Genomic DNA, 27,684 nt, shown 5'->3' on the forward strand with positions numbered 1-27,684 from the left:
GTGTGTGTGTGAGAGAGAGAGAGAGAGAGAGAGAGAGAGGGAGGGAGGGAGAGAGAGAAGAGAGACACTCAAACTCCTCATTAGAAAGGTTTTCTTTTTTTTTAAATCCCCATCTGGGGTCCTAGGTGATGAGAGAATGGTAGTTTGATGTATGTGTTACAGTATTCTAAAACTAAGCAGGACTTCAAGGCTCATATATTGAAACACCTCTCTTTACAAAATAAAGTTAATTATTTTCTTTCTGTGGTTGAGGAAGCTATAGGTGTACAAATATGTTCCGTTTACCTAAACTTTTTCTCTTTAATACCAAGGAGAGATCTAAAACAACTGTTGTGAAAGTAAATGCTCCAAAAAAGTTTTCGTAAAGAACTGAAGTGCCAGTCTAGAGAGCAAAAAGACAATGCTGAGGCAGGGATATCAGTTATCAAGTCCAGGTCGCTGCCATGATTGTCCTCTGGGCCTGCATGGTCAAGGGAAATAGTCTTTCCTGTCCCAATACTGTGTCCAAGGGCTGGGTCATATTTTCATGTGGGCGTGATTTTTCTCTTAATAGTTAATAAATGCATTATCTTAAGCTTTTCCATGGTGTACTCCTGAGATGTTTAACACCGTAAGTACAAGCACAGTTGGTAAGTAGCAGAGGCTTCAGTTTTAATTCAGGTGTCAGCCAGGCTGTGCTTCTCACCCCATGTCCCCGTCTTAGATTGCACTTCTTGTTTTACAATTGGTTGCCCTCACGCCCAGAGGGGACTGGGAGAAAGAGATCTTAGATCACAGATCATAGCTCATTCCTTCCTTCACTACTATTGGAAAAATGAGTGGTGATAATAAATCACTTATCCTTTACCTAGATAAGGAAAAAGCATGTTTGGTTTGTTTTGTTTTTTAGAAGAGCAGTGATCCTCAACGGGGTTTAGAGAGTACAGTAAGAAGCATGAATGAATGCCTGGGTTAGCTAGAGCAACCAAAACTATACTGGTTGTTCTTTCATCATATCACATACATTTTTCAGGAAGGAAAGTTGTTAAAATTTTCTTAGATACTGAGAATATACAAAATTTAGATCCTATATATTTCCTATTAAGAGAGTATACATCTGAGGTCCCGGGATTTATGTTTATCAAGAAAAGATATGGGTCAAACTTTTGAGAAATATATTGCTATAAATGTACCCAAGCTTTCTTTGAGCTAGTATGATCCCTTTAGGTAGGACCCAAGCTGATGGGATATAGGGGGATAGGTAAAAAAAAGTCCTCCCTCCTTCATAGTAATACTATGAAGTTAAACTTTTTTCCCTTGTTGAGTACACATTTTACTTCTAATTTTTTATGTCAATAAATAAGGACAAGCAAGCGAAGATGCTTAAAAGACATCTCAGTGAAAAATAATGAGGCTATTTCCATAAAGGTATTCCTATATTGAAGATAAAAAATTTTCCAAGCCTAAAGGATTCAATTTTTAAAAAATATATAATGGGAAAAATGTCAGAAGACTGATATATCATTATTGTCCAGTGTCAATTTAGTGGACTGAATTGCCTGTGAAGGATATCTGGTAGGTAATGAATTTTGATTTTGGAAGAGAATGTATTGAAGAAGCAGGATAACACAGGCACAAGAAAATAGTAAGTAGTGGCTTATTCGTGTGCTACTTTTCTAAACATTTTATAATTTTCACTTGTACCTTTTGGTTAAGTTATAATATTCATGAATAATAATAATATGAAAGAGAAGAAACTGAGGTTAGAAGAAGGAGTGTCTTACTCTTTTTACATAAATGTTTACTGAGCATCAGTTACATATAGGATGGTATATGGCTATAAAAATCAGTAAGAAATTAATCCTAAGGAATTAATAGTTTATAAGAGGAAGGAATATATACATACATACATGTGAGAAGTGTGAGCAAAATCATATAAAGGTCGCAGAAAGAGAATGCCTTGAAGATGAAAGATTCAGGAAGTCAATATGTATATGCAGGATGCAGCTGTACTTGGAAGGACAGGTAGCGCTTTCTAAGTCCTAGAAATACAAGAGGGAATGAGGATTTCAGGTGAAGAAACAAGCATCATCAGAGGAACAGAGGTAGAGTGAATGCTGGTTACTCAGAACTCTCAAATAACTCAGATAGAATTGAAAGTATGAAAGAACTGGGAATGTAAGATAGAGTGGCTCATGAAGGGCTATAATACATTTAATATAGTGGCAGTGAAAAGCCCTGGAAGGATTTTGAACTGAGGAGTGGTGTAATGGGATCTGTACTTGGCTGCACTTGGGAGAATAAATGGCTCTGCCTAAGAATGCCTAGAAGTATAGAACCCATTTCTCTGCATTGCACATCAGCTGCCCATTTTGCAATAATATCCATTGCTTCTTTGAGACCTTTGGCAGGGTGAAAATGAATTGTTTCTAAAATCATATGACTTGTGTGTTCTTTGCCTCTACCTCTCTTTAATAGTTGTGGCCTCTCCCATAGATAAGTTGGGAACAGTTAGGTCTTGGTTTGTCCTTATGTAATTATGTTCTATTCAAATATAATTATTAATAGTGCCACTTACACTTTCAAAAGTATTCCAGTTAGAAGACAAAGTATATGGTCATCCTATAAACAAAGACCTCACTCTCTAGTTTATTGTTTTTCTCCAGTCCCTGATTCCAAATTGATAAAGTAGTATAAGTTTATAAATTTATACTACTGTAAACCAGCTAGAGTGATTTTGATATCCAAGCCTCGAACTATTTAGATTATTTTCCCCACAAAAGCAAGCATTTCCTTACAACCCAGCATTTACAAGGCTAATTAAGTATAGCACAGTGCTAGGCACCATAAGGAAAGCAGAAATTACTAAATTGCAGTCATTAGTCTCTGAGAATTCACAATCCTAGAGTGCACATAATGTTGTTCATAAATGACCTCAGGATGAAGTGGAATGCAGCAAGAGACACCAAAAGGTCTCAAAGACAGCAAAATGGCTTCAGACTGTTTATGACGAAGGTCATATTTCACATAGTTTGAGGATCAGAATTTAGCCTAGGGTGGAAGGGAGGAAGGTCATTCTGTGTAGTGTAGAAAATAAATAAAAATACAAAGAGATACACAGGACCAGATAAAAGAGCGTGAGATATTGACTTGGAAAGAGAATGTTGATTTAAACACTGATCTGTATTCATTACGTATGTCAAAATGGAAAGATTTCGTAGAAGCATCAACAAAAGATGGTACGGGCTTTTATCTCACTAGAAGCTAGAACCCATGCATATTTCAAAAGCATGGACAGTTTCAGAATTTGTGATTCAAAACTCTGTTTATGTGCTTCGGGGATGGAAAATGGCATTTTGCAGGGATGGAAAAAATAGCCCAAAGGATTGCCTGGGTTAGGTGAAGTTGAGGGTTTCCTGTTCTCATTCCTTAGAATTCTACTGAGACAGATAAGGTGCCTAACCCATAACAGGGCTTAGTAATCACATTTTAAAATTAATCAAAGCTGGTGAAAAAATCCAGACTGATTCTCTATGTTAATTAAGATCAACTTTATTAAATATTCATCTTAGAATCAGGACAAGCAAACCTTGTTCTCTGGTCACTTGGTTTAAATGCAAGTAGTAATCTTGGAGCTAAATATGAGACAATATACCAAGTATGAAATTTGTCCAAGAATGGGAATTCCCAGTTCTAACTGTAAAATGATAGAGCTGAATCAAATGTGAATATCCCATTTAATACACAAATCAAACAAAAACCTTTGCCATAGATTTTTCAAATTCCATTTTGTTCAAGGATACACCTTTGCAATTAAGATTTGAATGGAACTATCAGACAAAGACATGTTTTTATTCCTATTAATATAGTCTCCTTCCACAACCTCCTTCATTACTTCCATTCCACCCAGGAAGAAAAGGTAGGCAATTAAAGAGATAATAGTGGGATAGGCAAAGGTAGGTTCATGGGGGAGGAAACTCAGTGACTTGATTTAAAGGCCTTGGGAGCAGGCAGAAGGAAGAACTGGGTTCTACGATAAATAAGGGGATGTCAAAGCATGTAGGTCATTCTTTTCTCGTCCTTACTTACAGAATCCTCCACTTGCGTAGGCTGGATTTGGAAAATTATCCAGTGGTAGCACATGATTGTCCTGAGTTTAACTCTGAAGCCATTGGGGGAAACAGTTGAGTTTCCACAAACTTACCACATTACTATACAACCTCCTTTGCAGAACTAAGTGAAGTGAAGTGCCTGTAAAGTCTTTTCAAAAACAGTACCTTATATACTTCCCCACATTTGGTTTTCTTATTTGAACTGATAATATAACACATCTATACTATTCAAAAAACATTCCTTTCCACCTTTTGCAGCAACAAAAAAGGAAAGTTTTTTCATGTCTGAGAGTGACTAAATTTATACACTCTAGCTTTCTTTTCCCAGGATAAACTAAAATAGCACTGTCCTGTAGGTTCAAGCTAAGATGGCTTCACAGGATAATGTTTGCCTGTCAGGTTACAATTCAGTAACTGGTGTTAAGAATAAAGCCCATGCTGGTTCTAGGTGAGGGAATAACTGGCAAGATTGAAACACGTTTGGAATGTGTGTAGAGTGTAAACTGATATCTCACGCAAAAGTTGTGATCTGAATTGCATCTTGTCTGTGTTTCTTAAATGGGAAAAAAAAAAATCTTATGAAAGCTGAAAGAGGGAATTTTGAGTCAGGCTATATGGTGTGTTGCCAGAGGCGGAAACTTATGAAACACTCTCGTCAGCTCTTCTGGAAACACTACAAAAGAAATTGTTCTACTTTCTTATTGGTGCTAAAGCCACTAATAGGTGCAGTTTAACATAATACCCCTATGAGAATTACCACCCCCAAAGAGAGCTTGCCTTGGAAAGAACTCTGTACAGGCATTTTCTTTTTCCTTTTAAGCTTGCACAAAACACCCAAAGGGGCCATTTGCAATCCAGGCAGTGATCTTTCTCAAGTTTATTCTTTCTCAGATCACAGAGACAATGAGGAATATGCCCTGTTTACTCAAATCAGTCTGGATTAGTGTCACTCTATTGATGGAGTCAGAATTAAAAGGGAAACCATTACCCTTTCAAAGGGCAACATCAGATGTTTTGGGAATGGCTTGATTACCTTTAAATAGACCATGTGAGTCTCTGTCACCAGACTAAGTTTGAGGACTCTACAAGACAGACACAGAGAATGGTTACACTGGGTGAAGTAGAACACCCTTTATAAACCTCAGGCCTGGGAAATTATTTCAACAGACAATCCCAATGAGCTTGAGAGACTAAAAATCAGAACACTGAGATTTCAGAGAAGATACTTTTCCTGACTTCTTTCTGCAGTCCAAAGCCACCACCCAAATATTTACCTCTAGGACAAATCCTTTACAGTTTTTAAGGCTCTGCTGGGGAGCTACTTCACCCTTCAAAATTTCTCAGATCCATGCCCCGCCACCCCCACATTCAGAATAACCCCTTCTTCCTCTGAACCCCTGTGCTTCTCTGTTCCTCTCTTCTTACTCTGCACATGGACCAGATACCTTCTCCCCATCTGTGAACTGAAGTCTCTTGGAGGGCAGGGGATACTTGGTATGCTGGGAGGGATATTGTCGCATAATTACGTGGCATATTTATGTATACTTACAGAAATGACTCTTTGTAACTGATCTGTGCAAAAAAGCCAAGCAATCGCACACATTGTACAAATCCTGTCTCCTCTTGTATGCTATGAATCATATGGTTTTCCCTGACATCTTGCAAGTTGTGTGTGTGTGCTTGTGAGTGTGTGTGTGTTAGTGTGTGTGTGTGTGTGTGTGTGTGTGTGTGTGTGTGTGTGTGTGTGTGTAATAAGCTCAGGGAGTTATTTATTTCCATTATACTTCAAGTGGCAAGAACATTTTTAAAAGACAGGGCAGTTTCCTGAGTAAGAAATGACATGTACTCTAACAGAGGTAAACAGTGTAAAGTGTGTGCTGCTTTCACTTAATTGATTACTCATGAGGACAGAGAGTGCCTTTGATTAAAACAAAACTGAGCAAATCAGATTTTTATCTGGCTTTGCAGTCCCTTTTTAAAAGTGTTTACTTGCTTCCACACTGTTCCTCATATTCATTTTGTCCCCTTCATGTCTCTCCATCATCACCAGAGATGAGGGTGGTTTGCAATGGATGAATAAGCTTGATGATGTGCAAACACTTTCCCCTTTTTGTTTTCTATGGTGTTATTACTAAAGGATGTCTGAGGAATCTTTGTCATTTTGTTCTTTCAAATGGTGTCCCAGGTTTATTTTTTTTCTGTTCAAATAAGACACTAATGAGCTGTTGTAATTATTAAACTTATTGATTGATTGTTACTTTTATAATGGGGTAAACAGAATGAAAAGAATAGACAAGTATCTTTCAAAGTAAAGCATGTCCTTTGCATAGCTGGAGACTTAGTTTTTATTTTGCAGTTAAAAGTGACAGCTTAAAGGAATAGCCCAATGTTTCATAAGTCACCATGTCTAATTACAAAGCATAATAAACAACTAAAATCTTTAATGATCTCAAATAGAATGAAAATGTATCAATCAGCGAAGAACTTGACAAGCAAAAGCAAATTAGAACTCGTGAAACAGTGTTCCTCATTTGAATATGTATGGAATCGTAAGACTGAGAAATATACTCCTTGTTTCATGCTTTAGTCTCCTACTTATAAATAATAGCTAGTGTTTCAATCTCTAAGTGTGTGCTTTCAAGCCTGGGAAATGAAGTCATGAATTCAGACTATTTGTAAGTAAAGATCTTCAGATCTGATAAACTACAATCTTAGTTCCTCAGAACATACATTTGTAAGTTCTTAATTATGGCATTATTCTAAAATGCATTCTGGATAACTGAGCAGAAAATCATGGAAATTAAAGAGGGATTAACCAATTTTGTGGCCCATCTATCAGAAACTAATGTCTTACTCTAAGCTTTTTTTCTGGGTAGTTTCTTTCCTAAGCAATGTGCATTTTGCCACAAGCACCATTGGTAGGAAGTAAATAATTATATGATCAAAATGATGTGGATTCTTATTGTTGACCTAGATACATTAGAAACAAAATCAAGACCACTGGGTAAAAAAACACTGCATTGGCACCAAAATGTGAATGTATTTGTTTAAAGGAAGTATAGGCTCATTACTAAATATCCCAGCTAGGTGTGAGCTATTGAATATTACTCACTGCCTTCTGAGTGACAGGACTGGCCATTCTACTACTAGTTCCCATAAAAGCTGAAGCTAAAAGCACAATCCCCACCTACCAAAGCAAAGCAAAACACAAAGTAGAGGCCACAGAGATTATTTGGAAATGCACTATAACCTTCACCTGGCAGCAGTTTATAAAGAGGTAAATCCAATTTGGAGACAGACTTCAGCATAAAAATTAATACTTAGTGGTGTTAGAAGGAAAGAGATACTTTCTGAAAGTGGTTTTTATTTTAAAAGGTTTTGCATTATTCTTTTAATAAATATTTCCTGAGCACCTACTGTGTTTCAGACACTGTTCCAGATATGAGACTCAGCACTAAACAATGCCAGATAAATTTATTCTCATAGATTTGTGGTCTAGCAGAGAAATCCAACATTAAAAATTATTCATACAAATAATTAATTTTAATTATAATTATATGATGCCAAGGGAAAGTTAGTGTTATAACAGTGTAAAACAAAGGAAAACACCTATCTGGTTAAAGAAGGCTTTTCCCGAGCAATGACATTGAAGCTACAAAATGAATGGGAAAAACTTACATGTGCAAGAGGATTGAGGACTGAATGAGATTTTTGCTTTTGAAACACTGAAGGAATGGCTTTTTGGTCTTGTCTTTAGTGAGCAAAAGGAAGTTTCAAATAGGCCATGTGAAAGACTCGAGGCCTTTATTTTACTCAGGTTATTCAAGCTTCGGAATGACGTATGAGGTGATCAGATCTGCAGTGAATTCCAGGTGGTAGCTTCAAGGAGCTTGTTCTCCAACTCTTCGTAATTACACACATTCTAGGAATGGTTAAAGTTTTATATTCTGTCTTTAATAAACAGAAAGTATTTTCTTTAGATATAAAAGAGGAATGCTTGCATTGAGTGTAACTTTTATTTAAAAAATTCCAGGCAGAAATTTAAGTGACTCTGACTTACTTAAGAAAGTGGGTTCTCCAACCAGATTTACTGGTTTCACGTTTGGGCTCTGTCATTTACTACCCTGAGTGAGTTCCTTAACCTCATGGAGCTTCGGTTTCCTCATCTATATAATATGTATAAAACATGGGATAATAATGCCACCCTGCTCATGAGGATTAAATGAGTAAATACATGCAAACACTTGAACACTATAAGGGACATAGTTACGACTCAGTATTCATAATAGTAGTGGTAGTAATAACTTTGACTATTAGAGGACTGAATATGGATATTAAATGTTTCATATTTTTAAATAATCTTGATAATCACCATTTTATTGAAATTGAGATGTCTTCAGTTTTAGATCATGGTGAGCAAAGCTATTCCCTATGATAAAATGTTCATCACATTTAATCAAGCCATTGTTTTAAGTCATAATTTCTGATATGGATTAGACAGATACATTATCAAAATTCTTTTTAAATACTTTAGACTCACTTTAGAAACCAACAAAGCATTATTGATGAGCTTCTAAAGTCACTGCAGTATGCTTTCTATATAAAAGGTATAAACTTCACTGAAAGTTTTCATTACTGTATATTTTAATGTTAATGTGTCTGCTAAATAAATGATCAAAACAGTGATTGTTATAGATTGAAAATGTCCTCAAACATATTTTTGTTCCAACTTTAATAACTCCTGGTTCACCTGAAAGAAACTGAAATTCTGTGTATTTTTTCTATTATCTGGATCAAGAATTACTAAATATTGAAATTACATCTTTCCATTTTTTCCCTAAGCCCAGTGCTTCATTGGTAAATAAAGCGATGTAGGTTTATTACAGAATTCAGATGCTCATGATTATAATTTTATTCATTTGTCATTATTACTAGAGGGGAGTGCTTACTGAAATCATAGAATTGTAGGTTTATTTTTCCTTAATTGAGTTCTGCACAGTTAATAAAGCTATATTTGGATGGTTTTAACTTCAATACATTTCACACTTCCTGGCTTTTCAAATACTATGTCTACTATTTGTTGACATTGTGGCCACCTCATCAGCCAACTTCATATTTATTTGTCTCACCTGCCTTGTCTGGCGTTGGCTGGGGCTTTTAGAAAACTCTCTCCTAGATTATGGAAATTTGGTCCTCAAAGGAATCTTGACACTTTCTGGTCAAAACATTCTGGTAAACAATCTGCCTACTGTCTTTCTAGGTTTGTGTGTATTAATTGTTTTACTCTTACATATTATTTATGGCAAAGTATGAGTGCATTCACTCTTTAGGGTCATTTGAACTACAAAAAAAAAAAGTGAAATATTTTACATCCAACAAAATCTTGTTTTGGGAAAAATGTGATGTTAAGTAAATTCTTAAAATGGAAAGAAGGTACTTTAACTTGACATTATAACATAAATATCTTCTTGACCCTGAATGGAGCACTTTAAGTCAATTGTGTTTAATTCTAGCATAAAACAAACTACTATTCTTTGAGGTGAGGCAGGTGGTAGAAGACTAAAAAAATGACAGGTATTTCTCCCTAAGGCAGCACTTGTTGAAAAGTCACTATCCTGCTGATATTTGGGATGAAAATGTAATACTGTCTGCTAGAGCATAAGCAAATGAATGCTTTGTAAAGCCAGGGTCATGAAGAAAACTGTTTTTCTTTTCCCAGAAGGGGCTTTAGAATGCTCACAAAAGCTCTCCATGAAACCAAAGGTGAAAGGTTATATCAGCCAAGGAAACTATATACGCTGTCTGAAACATTTTCAATTTCTAGGTTTGGCTAGGCAAGTTTGTGTAAAGAAAAAAAGTTATTTTCTTTCAAGTAATCTCATGGCATTTTAAAATAGCTTTGCAGATGAGCTTTTTCATTCCTAGAAGAATAATAGAATTGCCTCATTCTTATATTTGATTATCAGAATCGGTCTCTCTAAAGATGACTACGATCCAGGTTGTTCCAGTACCTAGCCCGGGGTAGACAACTCATTAGTGGCAGTGTTTTGGACTTAGACCCCCACATCACCAAGTCTAAGTCCAGAGTTCTTTTGCATTAATAGGATTCATTCAGGAATGTAAAGAGTGCTGAAAAGTGTTCAATTCCCTAGTCTCAGATAACAGTCATTCAGTGCTTATAAATATAATTTCTTCCCAATTAAATGACAAAAGAACATTCAAATTGAGGTAAATGAATTATATATATCCTAATAGTAACCTCTCCTATCCCTGATTTGTCTCTCACTTCCATTAACCTCTTACCATACATCGTTGGCTATTGTTACCATGTGGCCAAAAATTAGTTATATATAGTAATATCTAGAAAAGAGATTTTCAGAAATACAAATTATATCCAAGTCCCTGTTTCCATTGTACTGATCAGATGACTTGATTGGAATCCTTTTCTGATGTTAAATTCCTTTATAGGAAGGTAAGTGCATCATCAACTTTAAATAAGTATAAATCCAGGTATTCAATATTGAGTTTTATTTACAGCAATATATACTGATACATTATTTCTGGACTAATGAGAAGAAAATTCAGGCCTATGCTACAGTCAGAATTTAAGATCATTAAACAATGCAATCCAGGAAAGAAAAATAAAATGAAACTGAAGGGATTGCATTTATAGTACACTTTTAAGCAGTGACTAATCAGATGAAAATTCTAATCTTTTATATTGTTATTTTAATTCTAAAGTCCAAATTTAATTTCAGTGAAGAAATAAATTAATATGTAGAGGCTATGAGAATGCAAAATGCCTTATCAGGGGAGGAAATAAAAAAGAACAAGAAAACACTCTTCCTATTCTTCCTACATTTGGCAATGGTAGTTATACTTGTTTTTTCTTAATGATGAAAGTAATCACTTTGAGATTCAGCCCCTGGGTATCCCTACACTTATCACACCAGCTTCGTGTTTCAGAGCATCCCCAGGCTCTTCTGTAATTATCTAGAATATGCTAAGTCTCCATGACCAAAGTGTGTCTCATCCTTTCTGTGGTCAGATCAGCTAGTCTGTAATGAACCTGAATATATTCAAGTTACAAAGGTTGGTAATTTTCCCAAGCCAAGGCACTGAGTCTTCTATTTTAAAGTTATTTTATAAGAAATGAAGCATCTGTTTGAATTCAGAGGAAATTGATTGTTTTTACTTTATCAGGTTTACAGCAGATGTCAGACAAATGGTGGTCATTTTCACCTTTTATAGTTTGTGGAAAGAAGACTTACCTTTTTGAGATTTGGTGGGAGAAATAGAAAACATTTTTCTTTCATTCATTCATTCATTCATTCATTCATTCATTGTCTACAGAGTATATTAAGATTAGTCTGAGATCAAGATACTTAGTGGTAAGCCCTGGCTGGTGTGGCCCAGTGAATTGAGCGTCGGCCTGCAAACCAAGTGTCGCTGGTTCAGTTCCCAGTCAGGGTACATGACTAGGTTGCACATCAGGTCCCCAGTTGGGGGCGCATGAGAGGCAACCACACAGTGATGTTTCTCTCTTTCTCTTTCTTCTTTACCCTCTCTCTAAAAATAAATTTAAAAAAAAAAAAAAAGATACTTAGTGGTTAGAAAGGGATAGTCTACTTCCTATTTCATTTCAAATATTCTAATAGCTTTTTTACATGAGAAACACATGGGACATAAGGGAGACCCTCACAGAGTTCTTCCAAGGGCAGTTTTTATGATTGATATGAAAGTGTCCTGTTCTAACTTCTGAGCCTCTTTTGTCATTGTAAATAGACAGTAAATTAGCATCCCAGCATAATGCAATTTTCTCCCCTCTGTGTTTATGGAATTACTGACAGTAAAGAAGGGGTGCAAGCACTGTTTCCTTCACTCCACCAGGTTCACTTTGGTGGAAAATAAAGGACAAATACTATGCACATTAACCTGGTACAGAACTAGCATCACAGGAATGAAGAGTACCATCACAAAGAGCCCCGTACTTGGTTTAATGCTCTGTTGGCACCATTTTGGAACTCTTAACTTATGGACAAGGGGCTCTGCGTTTTCATTACACAATGAGCCCTACAAATTATTTTGTGGGTCCTGCCTGTGTAACACTTGTTCTTCTTCGTGGTGTTGGTCTGTTGTCACCTCCAGTCGTACCCTGTCAACATGTCCACTTCTCTTTAAATCAAAGAAATAAGCAGATAAACTTTCGTTGTTGTTAACCAAATGTGTTTTAAATTAACTTCTATTCCCTATGGCAAGTTTATGACATTGATTTTTAATAAAGCTATGAAAAGTATCCAAGAGGATTTCCAATAATACAAGTCTTTCTTTGGTGGGTTTGCTGTTTGTGTTTTTGGCTAATTAATTCAAAGTTAGTAGCTTTGGTTTTATGCTCTTTTATTTTTTAAGATTATTAGGCATACTACTTGGCTTATGTTGGTTATAGTAAAATTTGAGAAAAATTTAAATTGAAATGTGTTTTCTCATTTTTACCTTGGACAGTAAGCAGCTTTTTGCCCAAGTCTGAGTAATCTAGCTTTAAGTTATAAACTGGGACATTTGCTTTGGAAGCAAATCCTGTTGTGGTTAAGTAAAGTATTTCACCTGGAACTGTGTGGAATTAAAATTTATGGCACTCACCCCTGGCTGGTGTGGCTCCATGGACTGAGCATCAGCCTGTGAACCAGAAGGTCACACATTTGATTCCCTGTCAGGGTACATGCCTGGGTTGCGGGCCAGGTCCCCCCGGTTGGGGATGTGTGAGAGGCAACTGATTCTCTCCTTCTCTTTCCCCCTCCCTTCCCGTCTCTCTAAAAATAAATAAATACTTTTTAAAAAAATTATGACACTCAGAATTTTACTATTAATGACTTTTGGGAATCCAGTTTTTGTTGCTTTGGTGCCACCCAATATGTTCAGTCCAGGGGTCTCTTTGTGCCTCCAAGGTAAATGGAGTTTCCATTTCTCATAAGAGAAGTGCTGAGTGTTTGCTCATTGGCTTTTAAAGCTGGGTCCCAAAACTTGACTCTTTACACATATTGAAAAGAAAATTCAAAGGGCCATGTTTCTTTGTTCTCATCCAAGCCCACAATTAGCTGGGGTTCCATTCTGTGTAGGTAGAAGGAGGAAAGGGGTGGCCCAGCAGGCTTTTTACTGCCTGTGAGAAAGTGCTCCTCCAAGCTTCTTTGTCCTTTTTGTCAGGGATGGCTGCCTCCCTAATTGTACTGCTGTAGGGAAGCACGTGCCTCTGGGAGCATTATCTGATTCCCACAGGACTTCAGAAGTGCTTTGTATACTGACCCTTAACTTGAACACAAATATCTTTTCAATCCCCTTCTCAGGCTCTTGCCACACGCTTGGAAACCTAACAGCTTTAATTTAGCCAGGGGTGTGGATGCGTTTGTATGGGCCTCAGGTATTGCTTGGTGTGTTTTGTTTTTCCTCTAGTTGTCTTACCTACATTTTTGCTGCACTTGCCAATTGGGGAAGCTGAAGGTGGAGGAGAGGAGAGGAGAGGCATGGATGTAGAAGTCTGAGGAGAGAGAAGGCGAGACAAGCAGCTGCTCTTGTCAGCATGGGGATAAGTGTAAAGAGATTAATAGTTATTTGAAGAGCAAATGGGGACGTGGCATTCAGCAGTGGAATGCGAATGTATAAATGCAATGGAATGAGCAGGCAACCATTAACATTTAGACAGATGCTCTCTGGACTGAATGGAATGGCAGAGTTCGTTTCTTCTCCCCACGTGAAGTGAAATACATAAGGTTCAGTAAACTACTGTTGCTAAACATTAAGCTTAATTCAATTTTTTAAACGTTTATTTCTTTGTGAGCTTGTACTTCTCCATTGTTTTACTTAGTCTGAGACTCAGTTATACAGGGTGGGGCAAAAGTAGGTTTACAGTTGTGAGTGTGTGAAACACGGAGTTGATTCTTGTATTGTGATTTATTAATTATTGTATTTTCCAGGTGAATAACTGTAAACGTACTTTGTCCTACCCTGTATTTTAACTGAAGAGCCAGACAACTCATTTCCTTGATAAAATTGATACTACAGTACCACAGAACTGCTGCCTTCTTCTTGCTTTTGATTTGGCCTCCCTCGTTAGCTGGTAGAAACAATGAGATTTCCATGTGTCAGAAGGTTTCACAAAGGACAAACTGTACAATAGGCCCCCTTCTGGAAATGTGTCCAATTTGACTCAGGTTTAAAAATGACGTGAATTATCTGATCAGGCTGATAGTTGTGATGGCCTGTGTAGGGCCCTGGACTCTGAATCAGATTTTGTTTCAGAATCCCATTCTTTTCTTATTAGCCAAAGCTTAAGTAAATTGCTTCCCTTTGCTGATAGCAACATAATAAACTTGTTTGCAGATTAAGAAGAAATTAATTCATTCTTTCCATAAAGATCTTATTGAATACCTTCTCTTTGCTCAGCTCTGTTCACATAAAGGCATCTGGTAGAAGAGCTATGTGAGAAAATGTACTTCCGAATTTTATTGAATATGGAATATTAATCATAACTATGGGGTATTGCTTACAATAAACTGCTAGAAAATTAAAGAACAGATTAAAATTAGATTATGTTTGGATATGATATACTGGCATGTTATGTTTCAAAATATACAGTTGGCTCTCTCTAACCCTGCTACCCATGGCCCTCCAGACTTTATGAAACTACCTTTTAGGGGGAACTCTGGATGTCCTGCAACAGATTATAAAACTATATAATGTATATGTCTCATATACGATAATTTGATGCTTAAATCCCCCTCGAGAACATTTCTACCCAGTAGTCTCTTTCTGAACAGCATTACAGAAGTTAAAAAAAAAAAAAAAGAGCAGGAGGTTTTCATTTATTTTAAAGAATTCCTAAGCCACTACTCAGGACTGGTCACTTTTTGTCCTGTTTGTGACTAAGAACATATTCTACTTTCAAATGCTCTTGGGAAGATTACAGTCCCCAAAGGCTGCATATAGGAGCTGTGTGACCTGCGCGATCTGCGCAGGCCATTACAACACACACAGGCATGCCTGAGACTTCTCTGGTTTTAATTGTGGAGCACCAAGGGGTCATTTTACCTCAATTGTTAGGGACCTGAGGTCAAACTCTGTGGAATGGGTGCACCAAATAATGCCTTTTTAAGAGCAATGATCTGTAGCTTAAAAAGCTAACATTGGGGTTTCTGGGTGTCCTGCAGCCACAGTACACAAACCTGGGGCTCTTGAACAGCATGGACCAGCAGATTCAGAACGGCTCCTCGTCCACCAGCCCCTACAACACAGACCACGCGCAGAACAGCGTCACGGCGCCCTCGCCCTACGCGCAGCCCAGCTCCACCTTCGACGCGCTCTCACCGTCGCCCGCCATCCCCTCAAACACTGACTACCCGGGCCCACACAGCTTCGACGTGTCCTTCCAACAGTCCAGCACCGCCAAGTCCGCCACCTGGACGGTAAGAGCACGGAGAACCAATAGATGGGCCATTAAACCTGACCCCAAGTACAAGGGCCATCTTTAACACCGCCCCCTCCCCGCAAAGACTTCTCTCCCTTGAAAGCCGAGAGATCCATATTGAATGGTGGAAAATTTCTCCCTATCCCACGGAGGAGGGCATTTCGTTTTTGAATATTTAACACTAAACGAGAGAGAGAGATAAGTGCCATTTAGTGGGAAAAGGCCCGACCTGGGAACCAAATCCCTGTGTTCTGGCTGGCTCCTAGCAGTTTCTGCCATGTACTCCTGCCTGCATCACGCTGCTGAGAAGTCCTTTGAGTGACAGTTTTTGAAAAATGTAAAGCATTATGCCAATAAGAATTATCATAATCATAGGATATATATCTGCAGTCCCTAGAATGTAGGATGGTTACCAGTTTCAATATTTTGAAAAAGTACACATTAAGGTGTGATTTTAAAAAATGACTAAAATCACAAACACAGCATCTGTAACAAGAAATTAAAACATCATTATTAAAGAAGGTCTAAATTTGTTTATACATGTAGGTTCTATAACATAAATTATAATTTGATACATATATATTTATTACTTAGAAAAGTTTTCCCCCAAAAGAAGCCTCTAAAACTATATGTCAGAAACCTGGATTAGTCCAAATATATTCTGATTTAAAATGTTGAAAAATGTTTCCATATATAACTTTTCTAAGAAAACGTGGAAATATTTTCAAAAATTCAAAAAATACAAGAATGTTCAATGTTTATTTTGTAATGGATTAAAACATGAGTAAGTTCAAATATAAGGGAGGAGATCTATAAGAATGGTTTTAACTGTTTGATCAAAGAATGCCTGAGACCAAAGCAGCATGCATGTTTGTCAAACAATATAATGTTTGCATGAATTACAGGAATGCTTCCAAATATCATTTTGTTGAGAAGTAGCTTTAAAATAGTTTTAACAATCGTCCCCCCCAGCCCCCCTCATTGGCAACTAGGTTTCTTTGGAAAGCATTCTCTTTTTGTGTTATAGTGTCCAGCTCACTACAGGCTTTAATCCAATTGAACAGAGTTTATGAAATAATTCGCATTTGTAACACAACATTCCAATATAATTTTACACATGCTCTCATTTTGACCTCACCTCTTTGTGGACTAGGTAGGACACATTTTGTAATTCCCATTTTACTAGTAGGGAGAGCTGAACAATATGGAGGCTAGGTGACTTCTCTAAAGTTACAGAGGCTGTGTGTAACTGGGCCTGTTTCTGATTTGGCTCCCCAACTAAATTTTGTACTTTCTTTTTTTCACCATCTCATGTCAGGATGTCCCAAAATCAACTAAAAACTCAGTGCTTTTCTTTCATGGTTTGAGAAACGATTCTGTCATGGTTCACATTTCAACCATAATGTCTAAGTATTAGCTTAAAACTTGATCCCTCCTTCCTGTGTTATTTATCAACTGTGTCATAATCTTTAGTCTCTTTTATAGTAATACTCCTGGAGATGGACACTAACGGTGAGTAAATTTAGAGTCCATAGGCCTTAAATAAATATTAGTTGATCAACCTAAGTGATCTTTTGCTGAAGAACCAATCAAATAAGCATGTTATAAATAGAGCATTGAAGTGTTTTAGAATTAGTGTCACCAATTGGACATTTACAGTCACTGTTGTTCAAGGCAACAACAGCCATCTGCCTTCACCTGTACCAAGTGCGGCAGGGATTGTCACTCCCGAGTCGGACTGCACAGCCATTCTCGGCGGTGCAGATAGACTCTCAAGAAGCTACGCCATCGTCTCTCCAGACGGACGGCTGCCGACGACGACGATGTTCAAGGCTGTTTCTTGTTTGGAATGCTCAGGTAGAGTTCCACTATATTAAAAGTGAGCACATCTGAAGAGCTAATGAGCAGATTGGGGCCACTCAATGATTAATCACTTCTCTTCTAAAATGGTTTAAGAACAAGAGGGATGGAGCTTGTTACAGGTACAACGTTATAGCGATCTTCCTTCCTTTTCCCTTCCTCACTGCCTCTTCATACAGATATCTGAAAGCTATTTTTTTCTTTCAGATGTAGGACAATCCTCAACCATCTTTAATCATAGCCCATCTCTTATAAAAGTAAATTGTCTCACAAAAAAAGTTTGGAGAGCTCTGTACCATATTCCACAACACTTATTTCTAAGGCATTTGTGCACTTTAAAGCAATTTTACAAAATAAAATATTATATTTTAAAACTACCCAGAAACTGGAAGCAGCCAAAGCAGCTGTCTTTAGAAAGAGGCCACACTTATTGCATACTATTCTGCTGATTCTTTAACAAAATCTTTTTAGTATCATTTTATCACTTGTCATTCTTTCACGTCATTTTCTCTTTGATTTCTGGTTTACTTAGAATTACTGCCAAAATATAATTAATATATTTAAAATAGATAGGCATATATTTTTTTTGCTTTCTCTACATTTTAAATAACAAATGTGATGTTGTTTCCAGTTTCATAAAAATTTGGTATTTATTTTAAACTTATTCCAATGAAATGAAGTGTGATAATGCTGTTCCATATTCTCTATTTCTCTCTCTCTCTCTCTCACACACACACACACACACACATACACACATACACATCAACACTGAATTTAGGATTTAGTTTCAGACTGCTTATGTCTACAATGTAATTGCCACTAGTTATCAAGTCCTACCATCTAATTTAATGGACTGCTGGTCTAGTATTGTAGCCAGGAATCATCTGTCATAGAATAGTTGACAGAATGATAATTTGGAAATGGCAAGAAACTTAGGTGCAGATTTCAACCCTGAAATTTACTAGGAGCTTATGGAACCTGCCCAAAGAGTTCAATCTATTTAAACCTCACTTTCCTCTCCTACAAATGGAGACATTAATACTTTTCTTATCATGAGGATTACATGACATGTGGAGGGACACCTACCAGTACCTAGCTAGTCATAGACACACAGAAGTGCTTATTGGGTATGAGTTTGAGTCCCTTTGTTTTATTAGTTTGTTATAGTTTTGTTGAGGGTTCATTTGTATAAGTAATAATTTGAAAGAATGTAAAGTAAAATATCTTCTACTTTTTTTCTTAGTGCTTTTGGGACTATGGTAATAATCCACTATCCAAATATATGAATAGATGACATAGGATGATGACAGGCTCTCCCATAGACAGACGTCAGGCTGGCTGTGCTTCTTTCCTAAGCCTGCCCAAGCAGATGCCAGCTCAAGGACGGGTCCCTTCCTGATTTAAGGACCTGTTGACTCCCAGCATTTATTTCTCATTTTTATTTTTGCTTTATTTTTCATCTTTCCCTGGGGATATTTTTTCATTGCTTTTAAGGGATAGGAAGGGAGAGAGAGAAAGAGAAACATTAATGTGAGAGAGGAAGACCGATTGTTGCCTTCTTGTAAGTGCCCTGACCTGGGATCGAAAGCACAACATGGGTATGTACCCTGACCAGGAATTGAACCTATGACCTTTCAGTTCTTCGAACGATGCTCCAACCAACTGCACCACACCAGCCATAGCTATTTCTCAGTTTTAACCTGCCACTTAATTTATGGGGATGCCTTCTTTTATTCCCCATGTTAAATAAAAGATAACAGTAAAACACACTTTTTAAAGGGTCAGCATATTAATTTGTGGTACCAAAGTACTGTAGGCAACCTAAACACTCACCAGTGAGGAACTGGTTCATCACATTGCGGCATATCCATATAGAGAATTACTCTATGTGCATTTAAACACATCCCAAATAGTGATCTGCAGTGTTTTTGGCATTGCTAGTGAGGGAAAGATAAGCTTTCTATGGCACCTACTTGAGAATTAAGAGTATTGGTAAGGGCACCACTTCTGGGGGCACAGTGTTTTCTTTTGCTCTAGTGAAGAGGCCTGTTTGTGAATATAGGTCAATCTGTCTTGATCATTAGATTGTGCACCTTTGTCAGTTTGAGAGCTATTTTTTCACAACCATTGGCACACTGTATTCTGTGTGTAAACTCTGTGAAAAGGTTCAGATTAATGTTTTTCTGCTGTTCTCACTATGAGATAATGACCTAGCCTTAGGATGTATGATCACTTTTTGCTATAGTCTTTCTTCCTTCATAGACTTCAAGATCTTGAAGAGCAGACACCTTGACCTGGTGCCCAGCACAATTTCCAACATAAAATAAGCCCTTACTAAATATTAAGAAACTTTGTTTTCCCCTTGCGGTTGAAGGAAACAATCATAGTTATAAGAAGTGTTCTGCAATTCTTTCTGATTTTGATTGTTAACTGTCCATGAATATGGTCCCTTTTGCCTCCACCCATGATTGATTTATAGAGAGCTTTCTTCCTTTGCCTTTCATGATCATGCCAGCCTCATGTTGTGTTCAGAGCTTTGAAGAATCTGACTTGAGTAAGTGGAGGGTTTAAGGAGGTGGCATTTGTAAGGGGAACAGCCAGTTCCCTGGAGAGTTTCATTGATCCCAGCATATTGGTCTTGCAAGCTTTCTCCTCTTCACTCCAGAAGAGGGGTGAGATATGTGCCTGTGGCCCATAAACCCTGTCATCAGGTTACCTATAATGTAAGACTTCGAGAATAAGGCTGCCAGCTCTGCAGAAATCTAGTGCAAGCCAGCCCATTACGTGTTTTGCTGGAATCTTGGGACTCTTAAGGAGAGCTCATCAAGGGACATGATGTACAGACAGACTTTTCAATGGTGGATATGATTTATCAGCTTCCTTTCATAAAGAAAACACTTCTCTCCTAGAAGTTGGAGGCTTTAATAAGAGCTTGAACTGGTCTTACAATTGAGTAGCTGCTAGATTTCACTAGTGAAGGATGGGAGAGAAGTGAGTTGAGTTGGCTCCTGCCGGTAATCCATCTGTTAATCATAAGAAGGTTATATTCACTTCTTGCTGTAGCTGCCCTGTAAATCTCCCAACATACATTGAGAAGTGCCTTTCTGTACCCCTTTCATAATGAAGAAAATAATAAGTTTGAGCATATTCACCTATTGCTTAAGCTGTTCAGAATACTAAGGAAGAATGTTGTAAATAAAGTGCTTGGAGACTCTTAGCGATGGTTTGTGTTACTTAACTCTTGACTTTGGATTTTCAAATGAATTTCCATCATAAGATGTGCCACAGAGGTGTTGTCCTGATTCCAGAAAAGAATAACTCAATCAGCATATTTGCCCTAACTTATTTAAATTAATTCTAGATCAGTGTATTTATAATAATCTAATTGTACCTACTTTCACCTAATCTATTGTTTAGAGCCCCCCCCCCACCCACTATACTGAGTAATATATTGAATGCACTGTAGGGTTTCTATTTTTAAAAAATTAATATTGATTTATTACATCCAATATTAGAACATACTACTGATTAAAAGGAAATAAATAGCAAATTTAAATAAAGTTGGCTTTTCTTTTTCTATTGCAAAAAGCATAACAGTAAAAAATCCTTTCCGTGTCTCTTATTCTTTCCCTTGCTCCTTCTCCTTTCTCTTTCTCCCCTTACTCATCTTCCTCTCTTCCTTCATTACTGTTAGTTACCATTATCATTAATAGTAGTCAGTTTGGTTTTGTAGATATTACCAGCCACTTAGTATCTTGTTTTTTCACTGTAGTTCAATTTTCCCAGAAATGGTGGATTTATATGGGAAAGATACTGATATAAATCAATCAGTCACCAAGTAAAGTTCCATCAAGAACAGGAATCTGATCATCAAACCCTTTTTGTTTAACCAATCACTTTGGTAATGGAGATGTCAAACCTAAATGTCAATGGGGCAGAGGAAGGTAGTATACATGAGTCTAGTAATGAAAATAGGGGTGGGGGCAAGGTGAGCTTACATACCCTGTCTACAGGGGTATCTGCTTTGCAACCCCAGCCTGTTGTCATGGTGGAAAGCAGGCCTGGTGTTAAAAAAACAATTTTTCAAGGACAGTTAGAAACCTGGATTTGCACATAATATCACCATATCTTTAAATGATAATACACATTTTTTTTAAAGTTGTAAAACACTACAGACCAAACAAAACACTAGGCAAGCCAATGCCATTCTTAGAATATATTAATGGTGGCAAGCGATGATTACTTAATGTTTAAATACTGGAAACTAGAGCAAACATCTAAGAAAAAGGCTACTGATAAATATATTCCATTCAGAAATAATATTTCTCTATCCCTGTCAAAAGTTTTATAGATTATTTTCTTCCTACAAAAATGTAAGCAATGCATGGTCAAAGTAGATTTTTCTCAATTTGTTTTCTTGCAGTAAATGACCTCTCTACCTTCATATTCCTATAATTTTTTTTTATTTTTACTAAAAAAATAGTATGTAGTACTGAATCCTTTGCATAAAGTATTATTTGTTTGATTTTTATCATTAGAGAATGTATGGGTCTCTGTAACTTAACTCTAAAATTGGTTAAAGTTGTCACTGGAAAAGGGCAATAAGATTTAAGGGCTTCAAGTAAATTTTCTGAGCCCTCTTTCTTATGGCTTGCTTTTAATTGGCACATGGAGAATGTGCAGGAACAAAAACCACCTGAAAATTGAGGTATAAACAGAGAATAATGTCATAAGAATTTCTTAATGACTCAAGGAAAGCACAGTATGTCATTAAGCTCAACAAACAATCCCTTAAAATCAGCCCTGAATGATATGGGCCATTTACTGTGGGATTACTGCTCTTGGAGCATTCCCATGTGAGCTTTGCACCTTCTTCTGTTTGCCTCCCCCAATGTTAGCCATTTCCGGAGTGTGACCAAGTCTTGCAGAAGTTATGTCCCTCTTGTGGAAAAGGGCAGATGTATTTTTCTCATGAAAGATGTCTAGCAAATCAGCTGTAATGTCATGAGTAAGACCAACTGCATCTAAAATAAATCTTCACGGTTTTCTATCAGCAGCGATTTGTATGTCTACTCAGGTCCCTGGGACCAGAAGGAGACGAGATAACATAGCTTTCTGCCCAACAACTTCCAGTTCTTTGAGATTAAAGAAGAGTTTATTGTAAAATAGAAAGGAAAAATCTTAGACTCTTTGAAGTCCTGCAGATGTTTTGTAGCTGTGGAATGGTTTTTAGAACAAGGGGTCCTATAATTAGGCAGACAGAGGCCTAAAGGTAATGATCTTAGCAGCTGTCTCTCCTGTGGCTTTTAATAATGATACATCCCCATCAGCAGGCTCCTCTCAGCTGAAATTTAAAAGAAAATTGTTGGTAGCCAGAGACCCAAATCTAATTTATTATGAAATAATTTAGGGAGGGATTCTCACTTTACAAATAGAACGAGGCTTCTCATTTTAGTTTGAATTTAATAGTGAAGAATCATGATTTCTTAGTGAAAAAAATAACCACTATAATTTGCCACCATAATATTATATTAGAAAGATTTGAGGAATTGAAACAGAATTTCTGATTGTTTTACACCGACTGAGTTAATACTGAATTTTCAAGTTCATCAAACAGGTGTTCCTTCATGGGTTATTCATTTCATTTTTATTTTTACTTTAGTTTTTATGCTATTAACCCATATTACTAAATCTTGTGAAAATTATAATGAATAAGATGAGGACACCATTTCAGAAGACTTTTCAAGTGGTTTTCAAGTTGTGTTAAATAAGAAGGCTAAATGATTACTTAACAAGAATCCTAATTTGAATTTAAGAAATCATCTGACAGGCTGGGAAGAGTGTGGCTCATGAAGTAGAATACAGGACTCAGAAGGACAACTTCGGGGTGCTAAGAAGCTGTGTGATCTGGGGCAAGTCACTCAGTCTCTGTCCATCTACTGTATGGGTACTATATTATGGCAGGGCCTCGAATAATGTCATTCTGTTATAATGTTGATGAGCTGCTGTAGGAACTTAACTGTTATTTATATCAACTAGTCTATGGTAAAACTGGTTTCTTTGTAAGTCATTTTGCTGCTATTCCAAGAACCTACCGATGATGTTAAAGGTGGACTTACTGTATTTACTTGACAGAATTGCTGTGAGGCTCAGAGTTTATGAAGTACTTTGGAACTCTGGGAGATGAAGCTCTAAAAATATATGTTATTATCTTATCCTGGAATTCTATTTTTAGATTTATTTGCATGAAAACTTGAATACTGCATCATGTCCATGCTTACAATTCAGACAGTTTTCTGAGCCTTTCCATTTATAAGCAGACATTAAGTGAAAAATAATGATATATAAGTCCCAAGAAATAATTGAGATAAGAATAAATTATATATAGGTGTAGGTATATATATTTTAATATAAAATTATTTTTATTTATAATATTTTAGAATGTCCTGTAGCTGTTAATCAGTTACATTTTTTCTTAGAATCTTAGCATTTTATTGGTAACATTTTAGCAAACCAATAAAGTTGAAATTATTATCATTTTTACTGGGTCATCAGAAGGAAATGTACTCTTTTTCTTAAATATGCAAAAAGTAAATATGCATATTTATATAAATTCAAATATGTTACCCTAGTAACAGAAATGTTAATTTACAATAATTATAATTTGGGCTAGAAAGATATTCTTCCTTTTCCCTCTCTCTTTACTTACTTTTTCCTTCTACCTTGTGTTTTGAGATTTTCATATCTATGAATATACAGCCCTGATGTTAAACAATGTAAATTACCTCTACTGTTTTTTTTTTTTACTACTTTATATTTGTGGAAAAGCAAATTTCGTTTTCCATAAGAACACTGCTATAATTATGGATTACATTTCTGAGCAAGGGATTGTCATCAAGTAAGTCATAGATCTGTTTCATAAAAGCAAAGAAAGCTCTGACTACTTTAAATCACTGTAATCATTTAAATTGGCAAAATCATTCTCACAATTGTAAAAATATTGCTTAAATATCTTGTGTGCTTTGACACATGTGTATTAAGTTTACATAAACATAAAATTTTAACAGTTGTTTTTATAAACTTGACTTATCCAAAACTGATATGCTATTGTAATTAACATTTTGATATGCCAGAATTTTGAAGCATTTGATGTGTAATAAGTTTATGTTTCTCAAATTCTTCCTTAGGAAATTGAAATGGATACTTATCCAACATTGCTAAGAATGATGCAGGGAAAAGGCAATTCTGTAGTATAGACCATTCCATAGAGAATGAATTGATTTTTGAAAATATTACTAATTTTACTTATTAAAAAAAGAAAAGACTAGATTTTATTTAATTTGAAAATAATAGGTTTTGTGTGTGCCTGCCACTGTGCTCTCTACATTAGGTGTGCTGAGAGGATAAAGTGCCCCAAAGGCAGCTGGTTATGAGAAGGGCTAGGATTGCTAATTGACAGAGTTCTGTTCCTTTGTTTTGGTGATAGTGAGGTATTACATAAAGCAGACTGATCAACAGGTAATTTAGAAGGCATTTTCATAATAAGAATTGGAAATAATATTTTCTATACTTCCACAGTTAGAATGGATGCATAGAAAATCTATCCTGTTGTGAGGACACTTGACAAATAACTATTTCAATCAGTCTATTAAAAATAAAATCATCAACCTGTAGGAGTTACCATGGATAACTCCTTCATAGGCTTATGTTGTTCTTTCATAGAACTCGTTGGTAATAGATTATATTTTATATTTATTTTCAAAGACTACATCTGAGAATCATCATATAATTTAACGAACATTAGGTCATCTGTGAACTTCTTTGGTGTAAAAGCTAGAATGTCAGGTGATGGGGAATTTGAGTTCTAGAGAAAGAAAAATGTTTTCCTCAGTGGCAGAACCAGAAGGGAATATAGCCTACATCTAGTTTAGTTTCCTACTCAAGCAATTAAATATACAGTGATTTGTATAAGTTTTTTAATGTTTTCCTATTGCAGAATCAGTTTCTTGCCTAGCACTCCTTGGTTTTCAGTAACAATGCTCTTTTTCTCACACACATTGGAGATAGGTTTTAAGAGGCATAAGAACTGGGAACATTTTTTTCTTTCATTTTTTTTATAGATTCTCCTCTCAACCCACACCCAAGTATAATTAACACTTTAGATACTTTGGGATAAGGATTAAGAATAGGGAGAGGGTAATCAAAAGGAAGAATATGGAAGAGAGGAAATGAAAAGCTTAGAAAATAGTGACTGGGTCCCTCTATAAAACTATATAGCATGCTCACTTCAAATAAGCTAGTTGATGTTTTCTGAGATACTTAGAAACATCTAAGTATACTGTCAAGATAGTATATTTTCAGGATATGGACTTCACTTTAGAGGAAAAGTGCCAAGCCAATTCAAATTGTTCAAACTCAATTTAGAACTTTACTTTCTTGACTACTGCATTCTAGAGTCTACTGTAAGTTTTTGCTTCAAAGTGTAAGAACATACTCATTTTCTTTGGTTATCTTCTTAGGCAAATTGACTGAGCTACTTCAGGAAAGGAGAGGAAAGGGGACTTATTTCTTTTGTCTAGAAAGTCCTGTTCCTTTTTGAGAACTTCATTTTTCCCCAAAATAAACCCAATACTAGGTGGTCTTAGTCAATGAAAATGATAAATGACATGCTCTATACTTTCCTAAAATGTTTCAAAACTTCCAAGAAAGAAAGTTTCCATAATTATCTGGCAGTATTTTAGTGAAAGAAAGATAAGCAATTAAAATTTAAGGTCCTTTTTCCAGGTAATACTGATTGTTTTATTTTGGTAAGTGTGGGCCTTGACTCTTTAATTGGTGCCATAATGTAGTTAAAGCAGTATTTTCATGTAGAAGCACTTTTTAAAAATTTAAATGCTCTTTCTACCTGTTAGAAGGATTCTTTTATATAATTTCTTCTGATTCTAAGCTTTCCTTCCCACTGATTCAGAACACAACCTAACTCACAGAGCTTAGAATGGATTCTGACCTTGTTTGCCTTTGCACAGAGAATATCCACATATACTACAAAGAAATGACCAGAGCTACTTGGAGATATCTTTTATCACTGGTTTCAATAGAGGGTCAACCATGCTCACCACATCGAGAATAAACACTTCAAGACAAAGTAAATTAGGAAGGAGAGGGATTAGGATGGATATGTTTTGCCTGTATGCTACTCACACTGTTAAATGAACAGTGAGAGAGGTTACATCCTTCTACGACTTGCTTATAAGCATTTCTAAGATAACAGATTTTTCTTTTTTCTTTTTAATGGTTTGAAATTTGTTTTGAAGTTTTTACTTGGGCATATGGTTATGTGGCATAGATTTACTCCTAATTTATTGCTTTCTTAATTTGTTTGACATTGGAATTTAGACTTCAGAAACAGTCAGTCCAGTACTTTGAAACTAAGCAGAATAGGGAATTATTTTTTTATAAATTCCTGGTTTAAAATGAAAATGTTCTTTCAACTGCTAAATTATAATGAGATGTGATATAAAGCACACTGTTCAGTAGAATATGTGAGTGTGCCTTGTAGTACACCTATTTTCCTTATCTTGCAGGAATGAAGGTAACAAATGTTATGACTCTCTTAGTGCTTGGCTCCCCAGCATATCCTTGCCTCTTCCTGAATGCAGGGCTATTGCTTTTTTACTATAGGACCTAAGGAGGCAGGGTGGTAACTAGAAAGAATTCAAGTTTTGTGGCCAGACAGACCAGGGGTTGAGTTCCATCTCTGTCTATGAATGGCCTTGGGTAAGACACTGTCCCTAGGGCAGCTTCTAAATGGTTTAATACATCTTAGGTAGCACTGTTGCTGTAGGATCAAATATAATGAATGTAAAGTGCTTCAGACTGTCAACCATATGCCTGATAGATGTGATTTTTATTAGGATGGATCATAATTTAAGGATTATAATTTAGACTAAACCTGCCCCCACCCACAGATTCATCGGTACTGAAATAGGGTACCTTCTATATGGAGTAACTAACTTCTTGTGCCTAGCTTTCCACTTTGTAGAGGAGGTGATAAGTTAACAACACTACTTTAAACCTTTAACCCTAATTAGGAGCAGAGAGCAATGAATGTCTACCTTGGGCATCCTGAGGGTAAAATCTGTAGTGTTTGATTAAAGACACATGATTTCTGTTTTTGTCCTATAGCATTTATTTCAATTTCGCATTTCATTACAAATATATTATTTAAATATAGATGTCTCCTCTCCTCATTAAAAAAAAAAAAAAAAAAAAAAA

At 36.3% G+C, this 27,684-nt stretch overlaps 1 protein-coding gene across 6 annotated transcripts in view; it reads left to right on the forward strand.

Moving 5' to 3' along the window:
* The window catches only part of TP63 (tumor protein p63), a 215,908-nt gene that overhangs the window by 125,686 nt on the left and 62,538 nt on the right, over positions 1–27,684 (forward strand). For all 6 annotated transcript variants that reach the window (XM_090275297.1, XM_090275318.1, XM_090275310.1 and 3 more), the window contains one exon: positions 15,293–15,547. In XM_090275297.1, the coding sequence (XP_090131423.1) occupies positions 15,293–15,547 (255 nt within the window). The remainder of the gene's footprint in view (positions 1–15,292; positions 15,548–27,684) is intronic.

This window comes from Furipterus horrens, unplaced genomic scaffold, assembly GCF_987537825.1.
Source record: "Furipterus horrens unplaced genomic scaffold, mFurHor1.1.pri manual_scaffold_1, whole genome shotgun sequence".
Taxonomy (NCBI): domain Eukaryota; kingdom Metazoa; phylum Chordata; class Mammalia; order Chiroptera; family Furipteridae; genus Furipterus; species Furipterus horrens.